Source organism: Anas acuta, chromosome 2 (assembly GCF_963932015.1).
Source record: "Anas acuta chromosome 2, bAnaAcu1.1, whole genome shotgun sequence".
In the NCBI taxonomy this organism is placed as follows: Eukaryota; Metazoa; Chordata; class Aves; order Anseriformes; family Anatidae; genus Anas; species Anas acuta.
This window is the reverse complement of record NC_088980.1, coordinates 114,297,528-114,324,889: the sequence shown is the minus strand read 5'-3', so window position 1 is coordinate 114,324,889 and position 27,362 is coordinate 114,297,528. Positions and strand designations below refer to the sequence as shown.

The 27,362-nt window shown below is 37.3% G+C and overlaps 1 protein-coding gene across 1 annotated transcript; it reads right to left on the bottom strand.

The window, feature by feature from the left end:
• Window positions 1-776: 776 nt before the first annotated feature.
• On the bottom strand, window positions 777-25,186 carry B4GALT6 (beta-1,4-galactosyltransferase 6). The gene is made up of 9 exons (XM_068671806.1): window positions 24,583-25,186; window positions 13,843-13,959; window positions 13,365-13,478; window positions 9,350-9,474; window positions 8,764-8,880; window positions 7,319-7,506; window positions 6,576-6,698; window positions 5,555-5,656; window positions 777-4,398 (listed from the first exon to the last, which is right to left on the bottom strand). Exons 1-9 carry the CDS (start codon window positions 24,695-24,697, stop codon window positions 4,251-4,253), a joined length of 1,149 nt encoding a protein of 382 aa, XP_068527907.1. The 5' UTR covers window positions 24,698-25,186; the 3' UTR covers window positions 777-4,250.
• Between the last annotated feature and the right edge of the window lie 2,176 nt (window positions 25,187-27,362).

Below are 27,362 nucleotides of genomic sequence, written 5' to 3'. Positions count from 1 at the left end.
ACATATTAATCAAATAATCTCATCTCCCAATTCTGCTTTTGAAAATACGAAAGCAGAAGCAGCATTTGAGTGACAGCAGGGAAGAATAGCACATAAGGATGCTATGTGTACTTAAAAAGTCTCCTTTCCTACTTCTAAATATAGTATAACTAGTAAAACTTCCAAGAACAGTCCATACCCAGCATGCAGAAGTGTATCTTTCAAACATACTTGAAGATATTTGTGTGTTCTCATAAAACTCAAAGTTCTGCAAATAACTTTGTCCTCAGTTTAAGTTTTCCTCCCAAAAGACTTGCATACCTCTAACTTTCAGACACTTTTCTTATAACTGTAAGATAAAAAAGAAAAGGTATGAATGAAAATCGCTGGTTCCAGAGAAAATCGGGTCTCTATTTAATGCCAAGAGAAATATTGATGAATCCTATTTCACATTCTTGTAATCCATATATAAGGAAAATTACTCCTATACAAGAGAAAAGTCATTACAAAATTGAACAAAATAGCAATGCTTTCTTGGAAAAGTATGTAAAAATGCTGAGTCATTTAGCCCAGGAAAACAAAAACAAAATCTGAAAGCTTATGAATACCAATAAAGGGAAAACAATTGGTTAGCCTAGGGCTCAATCCCACCACAGCCTGATTTATTTGATGGCCAAACTCCCTTTCATTTTGTTGTCCTTTTGAGTAATTATGTACTAGAAAAACGAGCCCTTTGTCTGCAAAGAAATCACAAAAGATACCTTTCCACGGAACCTCAGAATAAACAAGCCAACACAATCTTTAGAACATTATATTTCATAAAAGACAATGATAAAAAAGTACAAACATTTTCATGAACAACAACAACAAAAAAATATGATAGTACACAGGAAATTCCCAGCATTTGTTTCAGTGCATTTTTCATTAAGCCTAGCTTACATACCTCTACAAATAAAATAATCTTAAGTACACTTCCTCTTGCTGATAAGCAATGGGTGCTTTTAATATTTTTAAGTAACTGTCTCATTAGTAACTCATTACAACATAGTTATTAGTAAACATAATAGAAAAATAGACTGGCAAGATCCAAGAAAAAGGACATTTTGCACTTTCTTTTCAATATATTCTCTAGTTTGAAATGGATTTTATATTTTATATTCTCCTATTTAAATTTAAAATACAGAAATGGGCTTAAGAGTATCATGTATATTGACCAGATTCCAGTGTTAATAGTTTTGTAATATTTTTACTTTTTAATTTGCAAAACTTTCAGAATCTTGTAAAAATACTTTCTCTTTCTTCTCCCTCTAACTCCTTGAAGAGAATACGTCCTTAATTTGCCTGGTCAGCAAAACCATTAGCGAAAGCCAATGTGACCGGCTTCTCTCTATGTTTTACAAGAATTATGAAAATACTAAAAGGAATGTGCACAACTCTTAGTTCTGCACCAATTTTTTTTTTTTTTTTGAAGGCACTGTCTATGTTAAAATTCACTGAAGAATACTACTGAGTTCAAGCAGGTAGCATACAAACACTATTTTGATGTAATTTAAGATAGTGACTTTTAAAGTTTCCCAACAAAGTGATCAAAGTTATTTAGAGAGGAGTGTTAGTATTAATATTTCATAATATAACATCCATCACTTTGGGGCATCAAAATGTAAACATTTTAAGAACTCAGCTATATGTCATAATCCATTCACATCCTGGTTTAAAATCAAATTTTTCCTAAGACCAGACATGATTAACCACTTGTAGCTGCAAAGTTATATTAGTTTAGCCACAGCATATGTGTAATATAGTATGTATATATATATGTATCTATACATATATATGCATTAGAATTTTTTCAAAATTGCACATTAATTTCACAGAATGCCTAACAAATGGGCACCAAATCATGCTTCAGAAAATGGTAAAGACCTACGGTACCAAAGGATGTTTAATAATCACAATTGTTAAACTGTAAGTGAACTTGTACTGAAAAACAGATATCACTTCAAAATTATATGAAGGATTAAAAAATTTATTCAACAGTTCTTGAAGAATTGTGTTACTGTTATGAAATAAGACCAATTTTATTTTGAAGATGTAGTTGTTCATACATTATATTATCTCTAACCTTATCCATATTCTTCAGAATATTCTGTACACCCAGTTATAGAAAAATATACCAGGAGGTGATCAAAACACTTAAGCATGCTTCTGAAGGATGTTCTGTTCACTTTATACTTTTTGTTATTTTCATTACATCATTGCTAAATGATGCTATATTAACTGGCAGATTTTAGGGTAATTCCCATAAGGTTTAAAATATCCCTTTTCAATTGTTCTCAACTACTTCCATTATATCTTATATTTCTATAAAATATTTGGGATGTCTACAACTAAGATTGTAACTTTACTTAAAAATGACTAAGGGCAAAATTTGCTGCTGGGACATCAAAGAGATAAAAGATGTTTATGGCAAACAAATTCAAATATACACAGCACCACACTATCTGTGGCAGCAACACATAGAAATGAGTTAGCATTCTTTGTCAACGCTATTACAGAACACTCTATGGATAAACAATCCTTATTATATACTGCTTTCCATTTTTCATGGGAGCAGGAGTCAGTCTTTGGTTCCTAAAGAGTTGAATAACTGTCACAAACAAAACGGTTTAGGAGATCTTGGTCAGTATTCTTTGTATTAACATAAAAAATAAATGATTCAGTCCTTTTCCTTAGTATTAACAAGGAATGTAAAAAAAAAAGAAATAGGAAAAGATAATACTTAGAAGTGAGATAGTTATAGGTAGCTTAACATTACAAGCAAACAGAAAATAAGAAGATATGTTTCTTGTTTCAAGCTAAGGAGAGGCTAGTTACTCATACATTTAACACCACAAAAATAGAGAAACAGACAGGACCAATCCTTACTGGGACTGTGCAACCTCAATCTCATTCGAAGTCATAGACTTGAGGATACTTAGTGCATCATAAAAGCATTCAGCACTGTACCAGAATAGGCCCTTAAATAGCTATATTGATATATTATGGGTGGAATTTTAAAAAGCACTTGGGACTGGCCTACTTTCAGTTCCACTTATGCCATTGTAAGTGGAACAATTTGGCCCACACTGTGCTTCTGAAAATCCCACACAGCAAGCATTAGAACTATGTTTTATTATTTTCTTAAAAATCTAACTTTAATATTCTTCCAATGAAGATACATTTTTGGCTCTTCTGATTTTGGAGGAATAAAAGTGCTGTTTACTAGGATTAAAAAAAAAAAAATACCAAAATACTGTATGCACCCAGACACATTGTTTTAGGCATTAAAATCCCTGACATTGACACTAGTGGCACACACGGAAACAGTTAAGAGTTCGTGTAGATCATAATATGCAACAACTGCAACATCTTCCATAATACACATGCAATATGTATATAAATATGATTTAGATGGCAGGCAGGGTATCATATAGTTTTGCTGGCAATAAATAGAATTAAAAGCTTTCTTTCAAGCAGGTTTATATATGAAATTGATTCTTCTATATAGATATGCAGGAGGCCTAGAGCTCAAAACTAGTATAACAGTTTACAGTCATAGCTGGCCAACAATTAATATTTCCTTCATTTCACATAAGGTATAACCTTTTTTTTAAGCATACTTACATTTTACACTTGTTCTTTCATGCTAATAAAAACATTCCAATAGAATTCAAACGAGAACGCACTCAAATACATAGTGAAGCATATTGAGCAATTTAAAAGCAATGTACACACATTAATTTACATCACATATTTACAAAACACATTTTAAAAAGGAACAAAAGCATTCATTTAAATATGGAGAGGGAGGAGAGAAGAAGGGAGCGATTTAGTATTTAAAAAAAAAAAAAAAAACTTGGAAGAAGGATCTGTCTTACTTCCAGTGAAGCTATAAGTCTATTTTCTGCAATTTATTTAGTTGTGTGGCTATTATAGAGAATATGAAGGAGGAAGGCTTGAACAGTTGTCTCATGCTGTAAACATCTGAGTGGTGGCTGCTGGCTTTTCTTTCAGAACAAAATGCAATAATTTTATTTCTCATCCCAAATATGCATCATATCATCCAATGGTCAAAATCCCTAATTCTAAGCTGCTGTTTGTTGTGAGGGTTTTTTTTGTTGTTGTTCTTGTTGTTTTTGTTTTGTTTTGTTTTACAATGTCTATACTGTCTATTAGTATCTTCCAGTGTTAAAAGTTTGCTCCAGTAGGGTTGCTTTGTCATTCCATTTCCATCAATAGTCTCTAACAGGAGCAAGTTCTGGTATGAGATTAACAGTTATATTTTTATACAATCTACTGACAAGTATTTTAGGAGTATATATTAAATTGTTCAACCCATCAATATACTGACGTTCTCTGGAATACCTCAGAAGTTTATATCTGTAGAGGGAGTTGGAAGAAGAAAACATGAGAAAGATTTGCAAGAAACCATTCCATTGATGTTAGGCATGACACTGTAACAGTTCATCTTGAAACGCTACATTTTTTAAACCCTGAAAGTACCTCTCAGTCACTTGAAATTACTAAATTACCTACCTTAACTTTAAAAGCCACCCACTTTCACCAGGTTTTTTAATACAATTACATACAATACAATTACATTGTATGTACATGTACCTAAGTTCATCTTAAGACTAGACAACAAGCTGGGCAATTTATATATATTCTTCTTGTGGACCCAATTTTTAAAGAACATTCAATTTCTTCTTTTTTTTTTTTTTTTTTTTTCTTTTTCCCTATAAAACTCACTATAGAGATAAAAGATCTAGGTGCTTTTGCAGTGTATCACCACACATGCAAAATGTCTGGAATTCATTTCATCCTTGAGATAACTGCATTTGTGAACATCCAAATTGGACTTGATTAAAAAGCAGTTTTCCCTCATGGGTTACTAATATATATATTAGTTTCGTATCACATATTTACTACTGTCTACAGTGCACATCAATTTTCTGCTTTATTCTTAACTGTTAAATAATGATGTTCTTCGCATTACATTACAACAGCAGCTCATCTGCTGCATTCTGGTTGCTATTCTACTCTAGGGCAATCAACGTGTTTTGCATTTTTGTAGCAAAAGAAAGGCACCACAAAACTAAAATTTAGCTTAATATAACCAGGAAACAAGAAGACCTGTTTTCTCAGAAAATAATGAAATATGATGGAAGAATCAATCCTTGAGTAGTTCTAAAGTTGGTTTTCACAAAGGAGTCATTTTCCTCAGCTGTACTGCTTCCTTTTGCAAAATATTTAAGACTAGTGAAGCCCTCCCAGTGCTAATGCCCAAACTATTAAAGAATAGTAACTTTCTACACCAAAGAGAATGACAACAATATCTTTTGACATACAAACCCTATCACTTTCATAATTAAAAAAAAAAATAAAGTATGTTTAAGAAAATACAGAGTTTAGCCCTAAAGAGGGAGTAACACTTAGAAGCACTGACAGCTCATTTTATGTGCAGAAGATATACATATATATGAAAAATCTTTACATCTTTAGCTGTAGTGTTCGATTAGTTTTCAATTTTTCTTACCGTCCTAAAAACTGGACTTCACCTCTGTGATGATGAGGAATGGATTTGTACTTCCCTAAATCTCCCTCTGGTCTTGTTACATTGTATCCAGCATAATGAACCCTACAGTACAATAAACAAACAGTTTTATAAAGAATATCATAGAATTATAGAATCACTCGTGTTGGAAAAGACCTTCAGGATCATCAAGCCCAATTGTTAAAATATGTTTTTATACGTTACAACAAAAATTAAAATTACACAGTAGATCTCTTAAAGCTAAATCTTTGCATTTACTGACATTATCTCCATTAAAAACAAAAACAAAACTTCTAGCCTAATAACTAATAAAGCTGACAAAACCAATAAAATGGGAAATATGAATTGTTATTTATTTAGTATTTCCTGCTTTATTGCACAACGGGATAAAAAGAAAAACAATGAAAATAACAAGGAAAACAAATAACTACTTTAAAACATCTCTATTTTTGAAGTCATGCAGAGATCTGTTTTAAGAACTCTACTGGAATGTTTTACAACTGTTTACTGTGTGCAGTTAGTAATACAACAAACATTGCCATCCGTTATCCAATTTGTGACTATCACTACAGTTACAAATCAAACTATCACTCAGACACTGCTCCTGTGATATTAAAGATTAAATACATGCTTGCTCTACAATCTGTAAAATGCTGTTCTGTAATGCTAGCAGCAACAGAAATATAAATTAAAATTAAAAAGCAGCATACAGAGGACTAGAGGAATTAGACTAAATATGCTTAATACTGTTATCTGTTGTTATATCTGTTATTTTGTTAAGAGACCTCTCTCTTAAAAGACTGTTAACTCTCCCCAGGCCAAAAGAGGTGAAGGAAGAATGAATGTCGTACTTACTCTTTTACACAGCATTTTCTGATACTACTAAATTGAATTCTTTAGAAATGACAGAATTTGTTCATTTAAAACAAAAAACACCCAATTGCTCTCAAATGGTGGATATAAGAGAACAATAAGAAAGACATAATAAGCATTGAACACTCACCTGTTCCAAAGATCATCATCTTCTCCACCCCATCCCCAAAAGGCATTAGGAAATCCATTGATCTTCTTGAATTGTTCCACTGTCAGTCCACTTACCCCACCAAAGAACTCATTGTATGGAAGACTGAAAACAAAAGACAGATTTTGTATTATCTGGACTTAAGAAAGTAGCCTTCTCATTGAGCAACACCTTTCACTAAAACATAAAGAACTCTAAATGAAGGACAGATGTGGAATGTATCCATTAAGGGAAACTGGTTCACAGATAACAGGCATTAAGTAATACAAATGGAAGTTGAATAAAGTATTTGCAGTAGTGTCTCATTTGCATGAAAGGTACTCTTTAGACTGTAGCTCATGTTAGTATCATCGCATGAAACACGTCTACCACATATTTAAGATGGCTGATTTAGACTCAAAGCTGAAACAACTGTGAAGCAAAGCCTTCAAACTATTGTACTTTGACACTATTCAACTGGAAAATTTGCTCTTTATCCATTTGTAAAAAAAAAAAAAAAAAAAAAATCAACAATTAGTAATGCATCAATTAATGTATATATTTTTAAATACATCTAAAATCCTGAAAATTTTGACAGCTAATTGGTTGCCAATTAAGCACAACACATAGTTGTGCTTTCAATGCATTGCTATTGATCTGTCCAGCAAAAGTGCTAGAAAGTTATAAGCTGTTCAAGAATGTTTCTGAGTCTTTAAGAAACAATGTGGATAAAGTGAGTTACTTACATGTACATGTATTTGTCCAGCTTTGCTGCAAAATGACGTGGCATTTCTCCACACCCATAATAATTACGGTCATTTTCAGGTAAGTGATCTACATCATGAAATATAATGCAGTCCCAGACAACATCCTTCATAGCCTCCTTGAAGCCAACATTAAAGAGCATTGCACGATTAAAAGGTTGTGTACCTGTCTTCAAACACAAAACAAAAAAGAAATTGTAAGAGTCAAGAAGAAAGAGACAGAATTTCAACACTATGATAAATACATCATCCTCCACATTAAAAAAGTATTGGCAAAGACGTCTGTTATTCCTCTAGTTAAGCAGAGCAATAGTTCTGATTAACACCAACCACATCAATTCTTATTTTGTGATTTAAAAGTCTAGGCAACCTTCTACCTTGCACAAAACTTAACAGCACTAGTAACTTACAGCACTAGATCAATACAGCATTATATTACCAGTTAAAGAAATACTGATACAAACTAAAAAGAAATATTTTGTTTCTTAAAACAGTTGACTGTTTAGTCAAGCTGTAATTGTTATGTTTTCATAACATTTACATATATACATTAATGACAACCATATATAAGAATTTCCAATTTCTTAGAAACTTTTATGAAGTTAAATTCAAATTATTTTTATTTCTAGCACAATTTAAATCTCCACATTTCAATTTTGAACTAACAAGACAGTACAACTTACAAGACCTTTTGATATAGCAAATGCATTTTAAATGACTTTTTCATGACAATTTAGTTGATCTTTTTATTTGTTTTCTGGTATTTTTCACTTATGTGAAAATATCATTTAAGATAAACCATGAAAATTAAGTCCAGCAATTTCTTTGGGAGGTTATCTACTACAGCCAACAATAGTGCAAATTCCTCTGTTAATCCGAACTATTTTGTTCCTTCACTGTGACTTGCAGACATTTCTGGTTAGCTGTTTTTGTGTTTTATGTTGTTTGGTTGGTTGGTTTTGTTTTTTGTTTTTGTTTTTCCTACATAATCGTTCCTCTCTGTTTATGTAGAGTCTCTTAGTCTCTAGCTGGTACTGGTATTTTTTTAGGATCAACACCACCACTATATTTCATATATATTAACTGGATAGCACACACTTTAAAGTTATTGTCTTTGATTGGATTCCAGTGAACATGTGCTGTAAAATGTTTTTGCCTAAACAACCATTCCCAATTCTTATCCTTAAAATGTGTATTTGTTGTTGTTGTTGTTGTTTTACCTTGAAAACTTATAAAGACAACAGATTCAAAGAGGCCATGTTATCACCCATAAAATACCAGCCTGCATTTGGAAAAAGGCCATGGCGTAATCCTGGAAATGGAGTTGAACTTTCCTTTTTCACTCAAAGGATTAGAAGAGCAGTGAAACAATTTTTAAATTTAAATTATAAATCCCAAAGAATCACTTTTCAAATAAGTGTTGTTACCTGTTCAACAACATAGAAGGCAAATTCCAGCCGCTGCTTCTGCAACATAGGTATCAGATGCCGGAAAAAAATCGGAAGATGCTCATGGCGATTCCGAAAAGGAATGAGGATTGCCACCTTCAAAAAATTATTTATAGCAAGCTATTATATTAACATTTTTAAATTGTAATGTTTTAATACAAATTAAGTCTTCTGTGGCTTATACAATCTTTTTAATTTTTACTTTAAAATTGGCTCAGTGTTCTACAACATGTCATTTTCACTAAGAAAGCAGCTTGGAATTTTGCTCAAGCAATTAAAAAAAAAGAAGAAAAAGTTCTTACGTAAAAGTTAAATATGATTTTCCTTTTATGATCGTTTGTATTGCATTAAGCAATACAAACATTGGAAAAGTTTATGTCTGCAAGGAAACCATTTCATGCTTTTCTACAAGCTCTAGTGTCTTCCTGAACACAGCACAATAGATACAATATAGTATACAAGATGTTATATAAATCTATAGCAGTAAAAGGTTGAATGCTTACAATTGTTAACTACTGTTGAATACAAATAGGGAAAAAAAAAAAAAGGCAAAGAAATATCTCACCTTCCATCGTGGCTTACAGTCTTTTGGTTTCCAGTGTCCTCCTGGTTTAATGTCTAAGTCTTTTGAAAATAGCTGCTGAATTTCATCAAAACTAATTTCACTCATGTTGACATCAATAAGGCCTCCTAAATAGAGGAAAATTTTATATTGATTAATTCCAATTAAGATCTAACTCTGAAAGACTTATCACAGGCAAATAGAATCAGGAAATTTGATTTACATTACAATATAGATTAAAAAAAAAAAAAAAAAAAAAGAGAAAAAAAAAAAAAAAACACAATTCATAGAATCCTTTAGGGTCACATCCAAGTATCTCTTGAATACCTCCTGGGAAGGAGACTCCACCACTTCCCTGGACAGTTCATTTCAATGCTTGACCACCTCCTCTATGAAAAAATTCTTCCTAATATCGAACCCAAACCTCCCCTGGCACAACTGGAGACCATTTCCTTGCATCATATAACCTGTCACCTGAGAAAAGAGACCTCTCTTTGCACCCTCCTTGCTGCAACTTCCTTTCAGGTAGTTGTAGAGAGCAATGAGGTCTCCCCTCAGTCTCCTCTTCTCCAGACTAAATAACCCCAATTCCTCAGTCACTCTTCATAATTCTTGTTTTCTAGTCCTTTCACCAGCTTCATTGCTCTTCTCTGCACACACTGGAGCAACTCACCACACTTCTTCTAGTGAGGGGCCCAAAACTGAGCACACTGTCCAAGGCGTGTTCTCACCATTGCCACGAACAAGAGCACAATCACTTGCTGGTGGCCAGTTTATTTCTGATACAGGTCAGGATGCCATTGGCCTTCCTGGCCCACTGGGCACACTGCCGGCTCATGTTCAGTCAGCGGTTGACCAGCAGCCCCCCTGGTCCTTTGCTGTTGGGCAACTCTCCGGCCACTCCTTCCCAAGCTTATACTACTCCTCTCCTTCCCTGCCTGTGTCTCCTGTAGAGCCTGTGACCATCTATCCCTGCACTCCAGGCATGCAGGTCATCTCACCATGTCTCACTAAGGCCAATGATATCATAGCCCTGATATTTAACCAGAATTTCCAGTTCCCCTTGTTTATTTCCCATGCTGCCTGCATTTGTGTAGAGGCGCTTAAGTTGAGACCCTAATGAAAGTGTTTTATTGGATGATATGGTTCAAATTTCTTTGTACTGTTCTTCAGGTGCTCTTCAACTGACCTCTGATCCTCTGGGTATAAAAATACCGCAGAACAAGCTAAACCTAAGTCTAAAAAAAAAAAAAAAAGCCTAGATAATCATTAATTATCATTAATTATGGTTGTAACTGAAACTCTTCAATAAAAAGAAAAAGAAAGAAAAAGAGCAAGTAACAAAGGACCGATACAGAGTATAAACATGTACAAATTAAATATTAGAAAGATTAATAAATCAATTTTGATTATCAAGAGACAGCGAAGCATCAAGAACCATGCAACTGAGTTAAAGAATCTAACAGAAAAAACAAAAATAAATATCAATTGTTACACCACAAAAGGAATCAAACAATACACAAAATACACAATGTAAAGTATGAAGATGTGAAGTACTAAGATCTTAGTCTTAGATGTGACTACTGGATGATGAGAAATATTTAAATGTTAAAAAAAAATTAAAAATATAGGAGCCAGGACCAGTTAAATAATATTTAGATAAGGCAGACACTTTTAATTTTATGGAACATGACTAAATTCTCTCCAGATTACTTAAAAAGTATAGTAAACTATAGTAGATCCTGAAACACTGGTACTATCAAAGTACGCAGGAGAAGGGTGAACAGGTATCTGTTCATTTCATTGTCATTGTCATTGGTGGGGAGTGCAGAAGAAGGAAATATCTGCATTTAGTATTCACTACTTCCATTACTGCCAAGCTACAATAAAAAACAGATTTATTGATAAAACCTGAAAAGAAACAAAAAGAGAAAGCAAAGGAAGCAGAAAGCATTATGAAGAACAGAATCGGGAAAAAAAAAATCAACAAATTAGGGATACATATTGAAACCGAGTGAAATTAAATATATACATGTATATATGGATTGTTACTTTAGGAGAAATGAAACATGCACATACAAAATAGGATATACTTGGCCACGCTACAGTATGCATAAAGAGATTTTGAGGGTTTCTAATGGATTGCATATTAATATGAGACAATAAACTGTAATGCAATTGCACAAAAATGGCAAATCTCATTCTGGAATACATTAACAGCTGTTGTATGAAAGACAGAAAAGGTAATTACTGGTTTGTTTTGTTTCCTTAGTCCTACCAGGGCTTTAGCTGGGTATGATGTTTCAAAAGGAAATCAAATTAGAGAAAGTCTATGGTACAAAATCAAGAATTACAAGAGTTTTTGAACTACACAGTCTAGAAAGGCTGAAAGAATTGGTTTATCTACCAATAAGAAGATTGACAAAAACCTTGTCTTTTCCTAAACACAGTATTTTGTTATACAGACAGCAACCAACTCTTGTCCAAGCATCACGGAGAAGCCCAAGGAAAAATCCAACGATTTTTTTTGGAGGTGGGGGGGTAGGTAGAAGGAGGCAGAGGGGAGTAAATGCAGATTGAATATTAAGGAAATCTCAACCATTCACCTGATGGAACACTAGAATCTATAAGTTCTGGAGAACTTCCACTGAAAATTATTTGTTAAATACTAATAGATTTTTCTAATATTTATTATAATGGTTAAGGTACATTTAATCCCAGGGTATTGAGGTGATCATACTAAAGATCTGTAAATTTCTTATAGCTCACTAAGAGCCACTACTTCTACTTGCAGTGACCTTTGCAAACTAGTATAAAATTGAGATGACCTTAATATAAGAGTTTTATTTCATATAGCTGAAGCATCTCATCCGCATTCCATTTACATGTCAAACCAGTATTAAAATTATGCTGATTCTGAATTAAAGAAGATATGAAAAATTCTTTCATACTGCTTTTATGTTGAAGTAGAGGTATCTTGCTCCAGTTATGACGTAGCATAACAGTGCTCAACCAGTGCATTGTAACCTGAAAGACTGAGTCATACAGAAGCCACTAGCTACTCATATTTTAAGAGCACACGTACTTAGGACAAAATATGATTTTACCATTCTCATTCCAGGATACAAATTTTGCAAATTGAATTTAGTCATGTGAAGAAATATAGTTGACTTCTGTAACAACCATAGATGACTGGGTAGGTCAAAATATATGTGATTCAAGAAGCTGTTTTCTTTGATCATCTCAGAACCATCTGCAACATTTCATTATATTAGATAACCTTGAAAGAAGTTCTATTTATAGAACTATACACAGATAGATATTAAAAAGTGACGCATGAAAACCAAAGGGTGGGATATATATCTCCTTGCTGAATGGTAACTTATCTAGTGAATTATTTTCTATTAAAACTATGATTTTTAATTAAATTCATCACAACACGGTAAGTACAAATGAAGAGATCACTCAAAAAAGATGAAAAAGAGAGCAGTAATATGAAGGCAAATTCTGGTAGATTTCCGTACAGCCAATGAGGTTTATAGGAAGGATGGCAAAGTAGAATGGAAGTCCCTATTCTGGCAACTCCAAATACACTTCAGTGCAAACACATTTGCATTAGCGATTTAAGATTATGTGATAAAATTAGACTCATCAACAACTGACTTGCCACTTCTGGACAGTAAACTAACACACAAGAGGAACAGTTTAGCAGAAGCCAGTACAGTTTTGAATTAACTAATTTGGCAGAATTCATCTGCCAGATTCCTTGAAAGTATCCCAAGAAATACTAATTTATACACATTTTTCAACTGGTACAATAACCATCCCTTTTCTTCAGTTACTGAGTTGATATTGTCAGAACTTTTTATTTGATTCCCAAAGCTGGGTAACTAAAATTCTTACTATTGAAATGATTTAGTTTTGTTACATACTTTTATTACTTTTTTAAAGTAATTACATTTTGTTTTAAGTACAATCCAATTTACCAGATAAACATTAAGGTCAATTTAAAACTTACTCATGTAAGGCAGCTTCTCTGGACAAGCCTGGTAAGGAGAGTAAGTGAAGTTTTCTGGAAGATACATTGTTGTTTGAGCAACACAGTCACTAGAATTGTTTCCTTCAGGATAATCTTAAAAAGAAGAATTGACTTTTGTAAAAAACAAAGTTATCCACTGATTTTGTAACATATCATCAGACAGGTGACAACGCTGAATTTGTAAGTAGCCAATTCCATGCAGCATGATTAAATAACTTTTTACCACATTAACAGTAATTCAATTAAGTGATCTTTGTTACAGCTATGACATTTTTCCTACTAAAGTGAACTGATATACAGTAACTCTTTGGTCTTCTCTCCAGTTACTGAAAAGTAGTGCTTGCGTCTAGGCTTTCATGATCAAGCTATGTCTTTAAGGTTTGTTTTGTGTAGGTTTTCCCCCTGCACCCCAAAAAGCTCTTCTAAAATGAAATTAAAAAAATATATATATTCTTACCTGTTCCATTCAACGTAGTGTTTTTGTTTGTGTACAATCTGATCATGTGTCCTATTGTTTTTACATTTTCTTTCAACATGATACCACGAGCTTGCACCATAAAGAGATATGTGTTTGCTGATAAAACAAAAAGCAATTTAAAATTTGAATTAAAATAAGGTATTTCCAAATTATTCTAACATCCATTTATAACATGTTCAGTATTTACTACTTGGTCTGAATTCATGGCTAGTGAGCATTAATCCTCCAGGATGAAGAATCACAAGGAGTGAAATGTAACAGCAACAAAACGAGAATACTATAAACTCAGACACAGGTCTATATAAAACTATAAAAAGTCAATATAAATTTTATATGACACCTTCATTTCTCTTTAGCTTACCAAAAGCATTTACCAGTACAGGGAATCAACTGAATTTACCAATAAAAATGTTCTCATATGGAAACGCTTATGCATCCATCTCTCGTACATGCATAAATACATACATCAGAGAAATACTGGATAGAAAAAAAAAAAAAAATCCAGAAATTCCTTAGTCCCAGAGAACTGTCCCCAAAGAACTGTTAACTCACTAGTTAACACAACTTTCAATCAAAATGCACTGCTTTTTATTCACCCCCCAATAGCTGTTTCCGTATACAACTGCTACAAATCACTGCCAGTCTTAAAGTATTAATGCTTTATAATGATGTGAAATATTTATTATAGGCATCAAGCGTGAGTAAATCAACATTCTGAGTAATTACAATACTCATAGCAACATTATGAAATATTCCTCTCTCTCAGCCCTTTATTCAAAGCTCCAAATCTGATCTCAAGACAACTCTCAGTCCTAAACAGAAAGAAAGTTGGAAGACTTTCTAACACTACAGAATAGCAGGTTTACAGAGACATAACATTAACTCCCATTTATCAGGTGTGGTGTGTTGACCTTGGTTGGCAGGTAAGCCCCTACCAGGGGCTTGCTCATTAACCCCCAGTGGGATGGGGAAAAAAAATGGAAGGAGAAAAGCAAGGAAGGGGGAAAACCTCATGGGTTAAGATTAAGACAGTTTAATAAAGTGAAGGGATTAAAAATAAAAAAATAAAAATAAAAAGTGACGCAAAACCAGTAACTCACCAATGTTCTGTCAGCAACCACTACTTCAGGGTGAGGGGGACACAATTTTGTTGCTGAGCATGACATCATATAGTATGGAACCTCTCTATGGTCACTAAGGGTTCTCTGTCCCAGCTACATCCCCTCCCAACTTTTTACCCATCCCAAACTCACTTGCCTGGCTAAAACACTGGTGTTCAGCAACATCATTTTGGTCACAAATCCAAAAGACAGCACCATATGAGCTGCTATGAAACAAACTAACTCCACCCAAGCCAGACCCAGAACATCAGGATACATCCCACTTTGTTCTTTGCACAGTCTTAACCTGAATTAGAGTACAACCTGACCCACATCAGGGTGTATTTCTGCTATTAAGACACCAACGCTTCTAGACAAACCGCTTTTTGTTGCAAGTAGGAAACTATTCACTTAAATATATTTTGGGCAACAGGAAATTAAAATAAAACAAAACAAAATAAAACAAAACAAAATCAATATAAGCTAGATCTACACCTCTGATAGATACAAGAATAGACAAGTCAATACTCTTCAAGAGTTCAAGACATTCAAACTTTTATTGAGCTCTGCCTTCAGAAGTGTCCATTCCCAGAATTACTCCCCAAAGTCAAACTACAGTTTTTTTCCACAGCAGTTATTATGCAACCTTATACATCTTTATACAATGAAACACAGATTATGATTTTACAAGAGAAAAGATGTTTTCATACACCTATGACCACTGTCTGCATGGCAATGTAGCATTAACTGTGACACCCATTTACTAAGCTGTGACAAAATAAAGAGCCTTTTTATAGGTATATATTAGACTATTAGACTCAGTATTTTGTGTCCCCAGAGTTCTATGCTTACACCTCTTTCAGACAGCCCATAAGTCATTTCACTAGCTTCTTCTTGACCTTTTTTTTTTGTTGTTGTTTTATTAGCACCACAATCTCTACCTTCAAACTTCCTAAGAATATCACCTTTCCTAACAGTAAGTCTTCTACTTACATGTTCATTAGCCTTGGGATTTATTTTTTTTTTTTCTGGCTGCTATCAAACCCATCGAGCACATGCCCTTCGGCTGTTATACAGACAGATGTAACTTATTAGACACACAGTGACAGAAATTATGGACACTTTGTAGTCAGCAAGCATATTCTCCAGCATTGCTCCTGTTTGAAAGGAAATATTTGCTCCAGAAGTCAATGGAAGGAATATTTTCCTAACAGACTACTGCTGTAGTTTTAGGAACCTGACACAGTACTAAGAACAGAACTAAGACTAAGACCTTGAAACAAGTCCACAGAAAAGTTAAGAAGGCCAATACTTGCCCTCAGTTCCTATAGAAACTTTATGCTAGACCAGATGAGAAGGCAGACATAAACCTTGACAAAACAGATTTTCTGCAAAATCACCTACATCTCCCCTTTTTGAAAGCCCCTTTATGAAGGAAAACTTGCTGCTTCTGAGGAAAAGGAGAAAAATGAGAACACATCAGACCTTTGTGACAGACAAAGCTAGAAAAGACATTTCTCTAAAAAATAGGCGTCACAAAAAGATAGGATCCAAAAAACAACCAGGCAAAGCCTGCTGCCACCTTGTCCTAAACTGCACTTGCTAATAGGAAGATCTAACCTTGCCATGTTTGAATCAAGCTATTCTTGGAGTCTATGCCAATTCAACACCTCATCTTCCTGGCCAATCCGTTTGCCAAATCACCATAAACTTCTGCCCAAATACATAAACACAATGCAGTATCTTCCTTTCTATGCACTTTACACATTTTGTAGCAGCTGCTTGAGAGTCTACCGCAAATAAAGATAACACTTTACTTGAAAGATAATACTCCAGCAGTTGTTCTTTATACCAGAGAACTCCTTGCAACAAATCTGGGCAGGGCCCATAGTTTCCACTATCAAATTAATGATCACACTTAATCTTCCAGAACTGTAACCTCTCCCTCACACCCTCATGTGACAGGAGGTTCTTCTATTGAAAAATAAAGTTGTGTGTCAATGTATCTTTCATAATTCAGTCCTCCTGATTGGCATAGCTGGTCTGCAACAGACAACAACACCTTATCTTAGCATAATATCCCAGCTGTCTCTCTTTTATGCTAATCTATTCATAGATGCACTAGAGCACAGAGCAAAAGAAAACCTACGCAGTATCCAGCCTCAAAACTGATAAAGCACTGCACCTTGCCACTCTCTGCCTGACTTTATATTCTATTACTATTCAACAGCTGCTCAAGTGATGGCAGATGCTTGAGTTGCCAATTAATTACTTTAGAAGCTAAGAGCATCATGTGAAATCAAAGATATTAACTTAGTCGTAAAAATAAATCTGCTCTATTAGCACAGGTTTGTCAGCAAAGGCCTGCGTAAAAGAGCATAGCATAAAAGAGCATTACGTGTCAGATCACCCAGCTGTGACAGCAAAGCATTCCAGATAAACTACAACAGCAAGAAATGTCAGAGAAAATTAAGTCTTTCCTGCAAGCATGTTAAGAGAACAAGACCGAGAGCAGAATACCGAGGACTACAGTTTGGGAACTTCCACGGCAATCCTCGTTTCAATTGCCAGTAGTACTTGAATATGGGTTATCTCCCTGAGCTTGGCACAGGCTTCCAGAAGCTGCCTTTGTTGTCATGAAGATTTCCTTCAGCCTGTTACAGTGAAATACGATGCACATAACAGGAAGTAAAATTTTCAGTTTTAATCAAACAAAACACTTCACAATGTAACCACTCACAACTAATTTTCTTCATATTCTCCTTATTTCACTGCACATGGTCCATAGTAAACAAGAAACTGCACTCCTAACTCAAGAAATGTATAGAACCCAGGCTGTCACATAATGTGCATGGTTATGAGAAGTGCAGTACCCATATAGGATGCCTTGGAATAAATACTGTACAAAATGCTTCACCTAATCCAACTGCAGTGTGAGCAAGAACTCATACCTAGTTCAGATAAAGATTTCACTGACAATTGATCCAGATCTACATCAGAGATGCACCTCCACAGGTCAGTCATCAGAAGTCCTGGACTAATGACTGACATTCTGAAGAACAGAAGGAGGAAGATAGCGCTGTGAGTATTTCAGCAAGACAGTCAGAAAAACATTAATGAGACCACAGACTGTGACTTTTAAGATACCAAAGAATAAAAGATGAACAGACTTGGAGATTACACATTTCATTTTGAAATCATAAACTTTATCATAAAATAATAAAAAAGCCTTATTTCAAGTACAATTCCACAGTAATCAGAAAAAAAGTTAACACTCAATACTTAAAATACAAGAAGGTTATGAACAGAGCAACCCCAACAACATTATACACTCATCTTCAGGAAAAAAAAAAAATTATTGAAATGCTCAGATCGGGATACTTTATAGGGAATCCAGGAACACTGCAAAAATCAAAATGTTATAGACCTGTTTATGGAAACAGGTCTTGCCAAATGGCCTTTTCCTCCAAAGTTACACATTTGCTAGTCAACACCTGTTTTCATAGGGCTTCCAAAAAGCACATTCAATACACTGAAAAAAAAAAAAAAAAAAAAAAAGAGAGATGGATTCAAACTGGTTAACAGAAAGATCTCAACTAGTAATGGTAAATGGGAAATCATTTCACAGCTTTCTAGAACAAGTCTCATGTGGATCTCTTCTCATCTCAAGGTTCAGACTAAATTCTCAACAGTAATCTATATATATAGTAAGGAGAAATCAATTTAAGATGGCTTCTAAAACATCACAGTCAAGAATTGAGGTGCTAGGAATATTTTTTACAAATAGAGACTTTAAAGCAGATTTAATAAATAACTAAGCAGATTTAATAAATAACTTTGCAGTAAAGGAGGATAACCAAAGCAAGCTAAGACTGATGGAAACTAGTTCCTGTCTGCAAACTGAAATCTACAGAGAGCATAGGTAAATTCTAGAGAAGTGTTCAACTTAGACAAAAAATAATTCATAAGATTTTATTTATTGTTATGTTTGTTGCTAATCAGAAGTTTTTGAAGCACATGAAACAATCGGAAAAATGCAAAAATGTGTATGCTTTGAAACCATTTTTTGACTTGATTTATTGCTGAATCTTTAAAACCAATTTTGCATAATTTGCAGTTTAACAATAAATCCAAAGTTATTTCATGGGCATGGGGAGACTGCTTTTGAGTCTGTGTATGAATACCTCCTTGTAGGGAACACGTATTAGAAAGGTGCAGATCACTTCAATCTGTTGGAAATATGAATAACTACAGATGTGTCTGGAGGTTAATAGGGATCATTCAGACAGTGCAGATGGACAAATCTGTATCGGCTATAACAGAGAGGCTTCAAATTATTTTTAGTGGCAGTGTTTTTTCAATACTCCAGACAATGTCTGCATACTGACTGCCACAAAGAATATGCCTAATTGGTGAGTCCCCTGGCTGTGAGGGATTGAATAGCTGTCAGTTTAACCACTAATCAGAGCCAGTAAAAGGAAATCTCATTGGTCAAGTCTCCACTTATGGATGAAGAACAATAATTAAGCTTTCTGTAGCAATATTTTAAGTGTGACACCTGATATAATCTTCAACACAACTTCTAACATATTTTCTATAGAGTTGAACTCAATGATCCTCGTGGTTCCCTTCCAACTCAGGATACTCTGTTCTGTTGTACTACCTACTCTCCAATCTCATCCTATTACCGATTATGCAGCAAGTCAAAAATAATTCAATAGCTACTTCTGAAATAATTTATTCCAGATGAAGCCTTTGATAACAGATGGACCTAAATAAAGCCAAAAATAGCTTCCAACCACGTTTGTAGCACAGGCATTTTCCTGCAGAAAGAACGAAACAAAGGGATAGAAAAGTTTCATTCAAGAAACTTGTAAGAGACCCACAAGAAGGATTTCCTAGAAAGTAGTAAAAGGAACCAGAAGTAAAAGAAAAAAAAAAAAAAAAAAAAGGAAATGTGCACATCTACCACATCCTGCAACACCCACCATCCATTTATCAGATGACACATTCACACAGCATAGAGAAGACAAACAAAGGATTTATTCCGTTTTAAACAGACTAGCTGTATTATTCCTGTTTCAGTGCAGCCCTTGAGCTGTATTAAACTTACTGCCTTGAAGACACATGAAAAAAGTCAGACTCATCTGTGCATCATTGTAGCAAACACAATCAACAGCACTGCCCTGTATTAGAAACAACAGCATAGCCCCAAGTTCAAGAGCAGCAATTCTCCTTTATCCAGCTACTTGTGAAACCATATTTAGGTATTCCAGCTACTTTGGGGATTCCAGTAAAAGAAAGATATTAACATACCCGAGCAAGTCCAGGGGAAAGCACGTGATTTACAAGTAGAAAATGAAAGAAATAGGTTTGTTCAGTTGTAAGTAGAAATGGCTATGGGAAGGGTGATTTTTTTGCTGTCTTAAGCTCTGTAGCAGAAATGCATACAGAAGATGAAACTGAACACTTCTTGGAGCTACGCAGAGAAGAGAGACAAGACAATGAACACAAGATACAAGATGAGAAATTCCAGTTATGTGTTACAATTTTCTCTGAGTTTTCAAACATGGGAACAAGTTGCCCAGAGGTAGTGCAGAATCTCCATTCCTAGAGATATGCAAAACTCAACTGGACATGGTCCTGAGCAACCTGATATAATAGGATCTGCTTTCAGCAGGAGGTTGGATCAGATGACTTCCAGAGGACCCTGCTGATCTAAATTGTTCTGTGATCAAACAGAAAGAAACAGAAAGCCTTTGGAAACATTTTAAAAAAATAAAAAAAAAAAAAAATAGGATGTCAGGAAAAAGAACATTAGCACAGAGGCTGTACCCATATCTATGGGCTGTGCACCTGGAAGCACCGGCTACTAATTATCTTGCGGAAAGCATTTTCAGCTCTTTCCTCCATTTCTGCTTAAGTTCAGAAGGAGTGATATAATCCTTTCCTACTAGAAAAATGATTTCCTAATACAGAATAGGAGAAAAAAAAATGATATCAAATGTGATATTAATTTCACAATATCAAATTTGTGAGCTGAAACTGATGGAGATGTTTTGAAGTTTCACCTAGCCAGCACAGCTGCCCCTCGGTTAGGATTGCCAGAGAAGGCATAAGGTTTCAATAAGATAAGCAGAAGACCAGGAAAGAGAAAACAGTAGCTGTTTTTTTATCCTCAGTCTCATTCCATTGTGCAAGATTTCTGGTTACTGATGCCAAAACCAGACTGCATCTTCCCTGATCCCTGCACTGCTCCCAAACCAGTCCTCACAAGCACTACCATGTGCGTTTGGCCAAGCAAGACGGCAGTTCACTACCATATTGAGAGCTGTAAGATGCTGGTAAAAGTCCTCTACTGGAACCAGATAGAAAAAATAACCCAGATTGTTTTCTGAAACCAGTTATATTGTCCAGCATGATTTCAGTTATGATGCTGATAGAAATATTGAAAAGCCTACTAAGAAAAAAAAGTCTCTGGGAATTCTCAGATGGCCTTGGCAGCGAAATAAGATCAGTAAATGCTCTCTCTTAATGCTCTTACCACAGCCTTCGAACTTTGTCCAGTTCTCCTCATCTTTGGGGACACTCCATGATGTAAATGTGAAGCTAAATGTGTTTTGAATAGCTGTCAGCACCACCACACAGTGACTATTAAAGATGCTTTTATCTGTATTGGTATCTGCAACACTGAATAAGAATCGATTGCTGCCAAAGATTCCTGCTCTCAGCTAGGTTCCTCAGACTCTACTTGCAATATGTAGAGATAATTGGAACTTCCAAGGAAGTTTCAGAATCACATGCCATCTTCATTAATTAATTCAAAATCAGTGTCTTCAGCTTGTATCTTCTATTTCAAGTACTGGAGAAGGAGCACCAGATGAACACTGTCAGAAAAATGGTCCTTCAGTCGAAGTGATGCTTCCTTCCATCAGATACATGAGACTAACGCACAGAAGCCTCATTTACACATTAAAATGAAATTTTTAAACATTTAGATTTTTTTCTACCATTTCATTTTGCTACCTAATCCTTCTAGTTGTTTGTTTGTTTTTAAACATCCTTTCAGAAAAAGTAGTTTTCTTCTCTAATCAGCACTCACAGATCAATCTGCATTAGTGTTCAAGCTCCTCTGACTGCCAAAACCAGAGGGGCAGTGCTGAGGTAAGGTTGCAGCCATCTCTACCCAACCCTATCTTCTGTTCTTGGGGAAGAGGAGAAAGGAGGTGCAGGAAAAACATAGCACATGAATTCTTCTCAACCACGTAAGCCACATATTATGTGGAATATTATATGCCTTAGTCTCAAAACCAATACCCTGAACTTTGAATGCTTTTCCTCCCCCATATTCTGAAATACATAGGATAACAGACGTTTCTATTTCCCAAAGAACTAATGTTCTGTGAACCTTCTACCAAAAAAAAAGAGAAGTGACATACATATAATTACTGTGCAAATATTTACAATTTAGAAATAATTAAAAACATTAAAATAAGCAGTTGAGATTTTTCCCTCTAAACAAATTAGCAGTATTTCAAATTCACAAAACCTGCAGTTTCGTTACAAAATGCAGCAATACTGTCTTCTAACGGGTATGAAAGACAGAGACAATGTGCTAGCCTCTCTGAAAACTCTCATAGTGCTAAGGACTTCCTTGTGCAGACATCTCTCTTTGATAAGCCAAGAACTGCATGCTAGGAGGGAATTCCACCCCACCAGCCCAGTAAGAATTCAAATTTTTACTCCATTTTGGCATTTCAGGAAGCCATTCTGCTCCATAACCCACTTATAATCCTTCTCCCACTTTCCAGCACACTGCTGACCTACACAATTCCCCTCCAAGAAAATTGCCAGGGTGGCTGTTGGGTTTTATTTTAGGACAGTATTTGATCTTCTTTCTCTCTATTGTACACAGTAACATTTCCAGGAACAAATTCCTGGGAAACCATCACGTCTGCAAGTTGACACACTTAGATTAGCGGCATAAGATTTCCTATTGCCCTTTCCTTTACCATTTTATATGTTCACTACCCCAGTAAGACTGGCACAGGACAGCAGCATTCTGAACTGTATTTGAGAAGTATCAGAGACAAAATGTTGTAGGGTTTTTATTTGTTTAAGCTGGATTAGTTCACAACAACTGCATACACAGGGCAGCACGCCATTGAACAGGAGCTGGAACGAGCTGTAATCTCACAAACTTATCTAACTACTGAAGGTTTTTGGATTGTAAAACTACGGCTTGAAAGGGCTGACTGCAGTATATACATCTCAGATAGCAAGAGAGACCAGTTTAGGTGAGCATGGTGTGTTTTGTTTTTAAATGTTTGTCAGGCCCAAGTAACCGACCCCAAGAATTCTGTTGGTGCATTCTGTTGTTTTCATTTCTCTGCTGGTACAAAGAAAACTGAACAAACATCTAGCTCAATAGCAAGATGAAGTCAGTTAAGAGAGTCTAGTTATTAGAGGCTCTGACTCTGAACAAGGTACTGTGCAAATGCTGCTAAGACAATATCCAGTGAAGAAGAAACATTTAAATGATTCTGCAGTAAAACTCCAGCTACACCTATTATGTGTGTTAATAGTTCTATTATAAAAACTTGGAAATGGCACTTTGCTTTCTAAACCATAAGCCAAGTGGTTGTATTTACAGTCTGTTATAATATTACACAAGTGTCTTGGAGAACTAAGATGTCTAAATGGACCCTAGCAGCATCATTCCATCACAGGAATGAATTAGGTAAGTATGGGTGAAGTAGCTGCACCCTGAAGTGGTTTAAAAGCTACACAGATTATGAACATGAGGAAGCTAAACAGCAGCCAGCAGGAAACAATTACTGCAGGGATTCAGCCACCTAAGCAGCGTGGACATTTCGTTGCAATGACTGCAGATAGGAGTTTTAAGCACTGAGGCAATACAGTGAGATGGCTACACAGATACTTTGGGAGTCAGGCGAAAGTGTCAACATTCCTTGGGAAAAAGGGCAAGCACAGCCTGGCCAACAGACACACAAATACGGAGCACCACACAGATTATCTCAGGGCTAACGCTGACTTGTCCTGAAAGGCTCATTCAGCGAGAAGAAGCCCGATGCCCTCCCAGAAACAACATCAGAGCGACCTAAGCAAACAGCACGTTGACTAGCGCTTTGTGATGTGTGTTTGTTAAAGCCCGGCCCAGGCTGGCAGTTGCCCTCTGCAGCATTTCTCACGCAGCTCGCCTCCCCGCTGCAGCAGCGCTTTCAGCAGCGGCAGCCAAGCGACCGCCCAGCCTGCGGGGAGAGACCCTTCCCGGTGACAGACGAACATGACGGGTATCGTAACCCACTCCCAGCTGCCATTCACGCCTGCTTTATCACCGCAGCACCGACCTACCTCTGGCCGCTGGCTGAACCTTCTAGAGCGCTGGCAGCCGGCGGAACAAAGATGCCAGGCGAACACCGGCCGGCAGCGCCCCGCTGGCCGCTCGCAGCCCTCAGGAGCCGGGGAGGGGCTGGGGGTGCCTGGGGGTGCCTGGGGGTGCCCAGGGGGTGCTGAGGGGATGCTGAGGGGTCGCGGATCCCCCCCCCCCCCTCATCCCCTCAGAGGGGACCACCCCGCCCCCCTCCCCAGGACTCACCGATGCCGGGGGCCACATAGATGAAGTAGAGGCAGGAGGAGGAGAAGGAGAAGAAGAAGATGAAGGCGAGCATGGAGCGATTGGAGACCCGCAGCGCCTTGCGGAGCACGGGCATCCTTCCTCCCTGCCTCCCTGGGGCACAGCCGGCTCCCCCCTCCGCCTCTCCCCGCCAGCGGGGGACGGTGCCCAGGAGGAGGAGGAGGAGGAGGAGGAGGAGGAGGAAGAGGAGGAAGGGCAGCGGCCCTTCACGGCCGGCCCGGCCGCCCCCGCCTTGGCGCTGCGCCTCCGCTGCCGAGCAGGTGGCGGCCGGAGCCGCCGCCGTCTCCTCCCTCCCCCCCTCCCCTCTTTTACCCCGGCCCTAGCGCTGCCAAGGGGCTCGGGGGCCGCTCACGCCGCCGGGCGCCGCGGCCGCCCGCTGTCCCCTGACGGGCAGCGGCGGCAGCAGCATCCCCGCTGCGGGACGGGCACCGCGCCCCGCCCCGCCCCGCCCCGCCCCGCCCCGCCCCGCGGAGCCGCGGCTACTGCGGCGGTTGGAGCGTGCGCGAGCCCCGGCGCGGCAACGGCAGCGGCAGCAGCAGACTGCAGAGCGGAGGGGGGCCGGGAGGGCGCCGGCACTGCTGCTGCTGCTGCTGCTGCTGCTGCTGCTGCTGCGGCCCAATGGGGAGGCAGGGAGACGCTAAACCCGCCCTCCCCATTGGCTGGCGCGGGAGCTGGGGGGGCGCGGGGCTGCTGGATGGGGGCCGCCTGGGTACCCCCACACATACACGCACCGGGCGTCACGTGGCGGCGCGGCGGGAAAAGCCGTTGGGGCTTGAGGGGGCTGTGAGGGGATGGCGGCGGTGGTGGTGGTGGTGGTGGTGGAGGGGGTGCCCGGCGAGGCGGGCGGCACCTTCGCCCTGCCCCTCCGGCTCGGCCCGGCGTGCCCGAGCGCCCCTGAGGCGGCAGCAGCAGCGTCGGGTTCCACGGGAATCCGTCTCTGTGTCGTTAAAATATGACCCGTTTCTTCGGGCAAAAAGCACAGAAATAGGGAATTAACCCCCTTCCAAGTACAATTTTGCCTCAGTCACTGTACTCGCGCTATGGTTTTTATGCAACAGCCCTTGCTGATAACTTCATTTTGTTTCAGACGTATCAAGACAGTCATTTGGTTCACCCTCCGCCTCTCATGGGCACCTGGATTTTATCCTTCGGACTGTAGGGACAGCCTTATCGCTTCCTCCATTTCAGTCACAAGCAAACTGCTTCCAAACACTTTGCAGGCTTCCATATGAGTATTTTTGTATCATATGTATAAAAACCCAAAGTCTAGACATGAACATCAGCACTAGAAATACAAAGTTATTGGTTAATCAGTGAAATAATGATGCAGATAGGTGACAGTAATAAGAAACCAAATATTGACTTAAAACACCTTTGTTATACAGCCAAAAGACGCTACTCTATCCTCCAGCATTGCTAGATGTCGAAAGGGGACATTTCTCTGTGCAGTAGGATACAGTATGCACAGTAACAATTTGTAGCCACAGAGGAATTTCCTGATTGTCCCTCTGGTGCAGAGCAGAGACACAAGAATTTCCCAGTAAGTGTTTCCATAAGAGAGAGAGGAATCTGCTCCATCAGCCCTGAAACAGACTTGTCAGTAATATTCTGATGAATGTTATTGTGATGGGTATTGGATAGATGGATGGATTGGGTGATTCATTTTGTCACTAAATTGTTTCTGAAATGCCAGTAGCAGCTGTGCAATTGATTTATGCCATTGTTTTACTGAGCAGGGTATAAAACAACACTGTACTATATATGCATGGTTTAAATTTGAAGCTTCAGCTGGCTGTAATATAGAGGGTCCCTGTGGGCATGAACTCAGTTTTATGAAGAAAAAACATATTGTATCTTTATGTGTTGTTACTGTCTCACATTAAAGTAGAATCTATTTTAGACGCATTATTACTTGTCATGCTTCTCTGTTATTGTACTTCTGTGTTTTATTTTTTATATATATATATTGATTTAGAAGATCTTTTTCCATTCTGTAAACATAGAGAAGGGCAGTAGAATATCAGTACAATGACAACTTGCAGAATCCCAAATCTTGTCAGAGACAAGAGTGAGTTTTATTCTACTTAAAATATTAAGATTAACCCTAACTTTTGTGTGGGGGAACATCAAGTGGTGCTGTGCGAATCATTGGCTTTGCATCACTAAAAACAAGTGGCATGTCTTCAGCTCAACCGTATTACTGGTGTTTTAACTCTTTAGACCACTAGGAACAATTTACAAGACTTTAAATGCAACTGTAATGAGCTTGAGAAAACCTGCGGAATAATAACTTAAATGTGTAGAGATATATGTGGAAGAATGTCAAAATGGAAGTTCAGGAGATGAATGTATCATGTTTAATTGAATCTCCAGCAGCAGAACACTGCAGGAGCAGCAGCATGACTCATACCCAGTAATAGGAGGTGGCTAGGCCCAGGTACCAGCTCTGAAAAGAATACTTACAACACTCTCCATCTTCTTTGAATATTAATTTCTTCACTGAAGAAAGCACTCCCCAATAATTTGACCACTTCTTTGAATAAGCCACAACACTGGAATTTAAGAAGGAGAAACAACATTAAGAAGGAGAAATTCCATTGAATATATATTGGTCTTTGCTGTATCTCATCCTGCAATTGAATGTTCACAGAAAAGTTCTTAAAGAATTTTAGCTTACTCTGGAAGAAGATTAAAAAAAAAAAAACTTGCTTATTCCTGTTTTCAATCTAACAATCTAAAAG

What these genes read in the sequence shown, in the direction of transcription:
- B4GALT6 (XM_068671806.1), bottom strand. Translation starts at nt 24,697, where the DNA reads ATGCCCGTGCTCCGCAAGGCGCTGCGGGTCTCCAATCGCTCCATGCTC. An exon ending in CCTTCTATGTTGTTGAACAG is followed by an intron (nt 7,507 to 8,763) that starts GTAACAACACTT and finishes TTGTGTTTGAAG; the next exon opens with ACAGGTACACAACCTTTTAA. An exon ending in GAAGTCCAGTTTTTAGGACG is followed by an intron (nt 4,399 to 5,554) that starts GTAAGAAAAATT and finishes CTCCCTCTACAG; the next exon opens with ATATAAACTTCTGAGGTATT.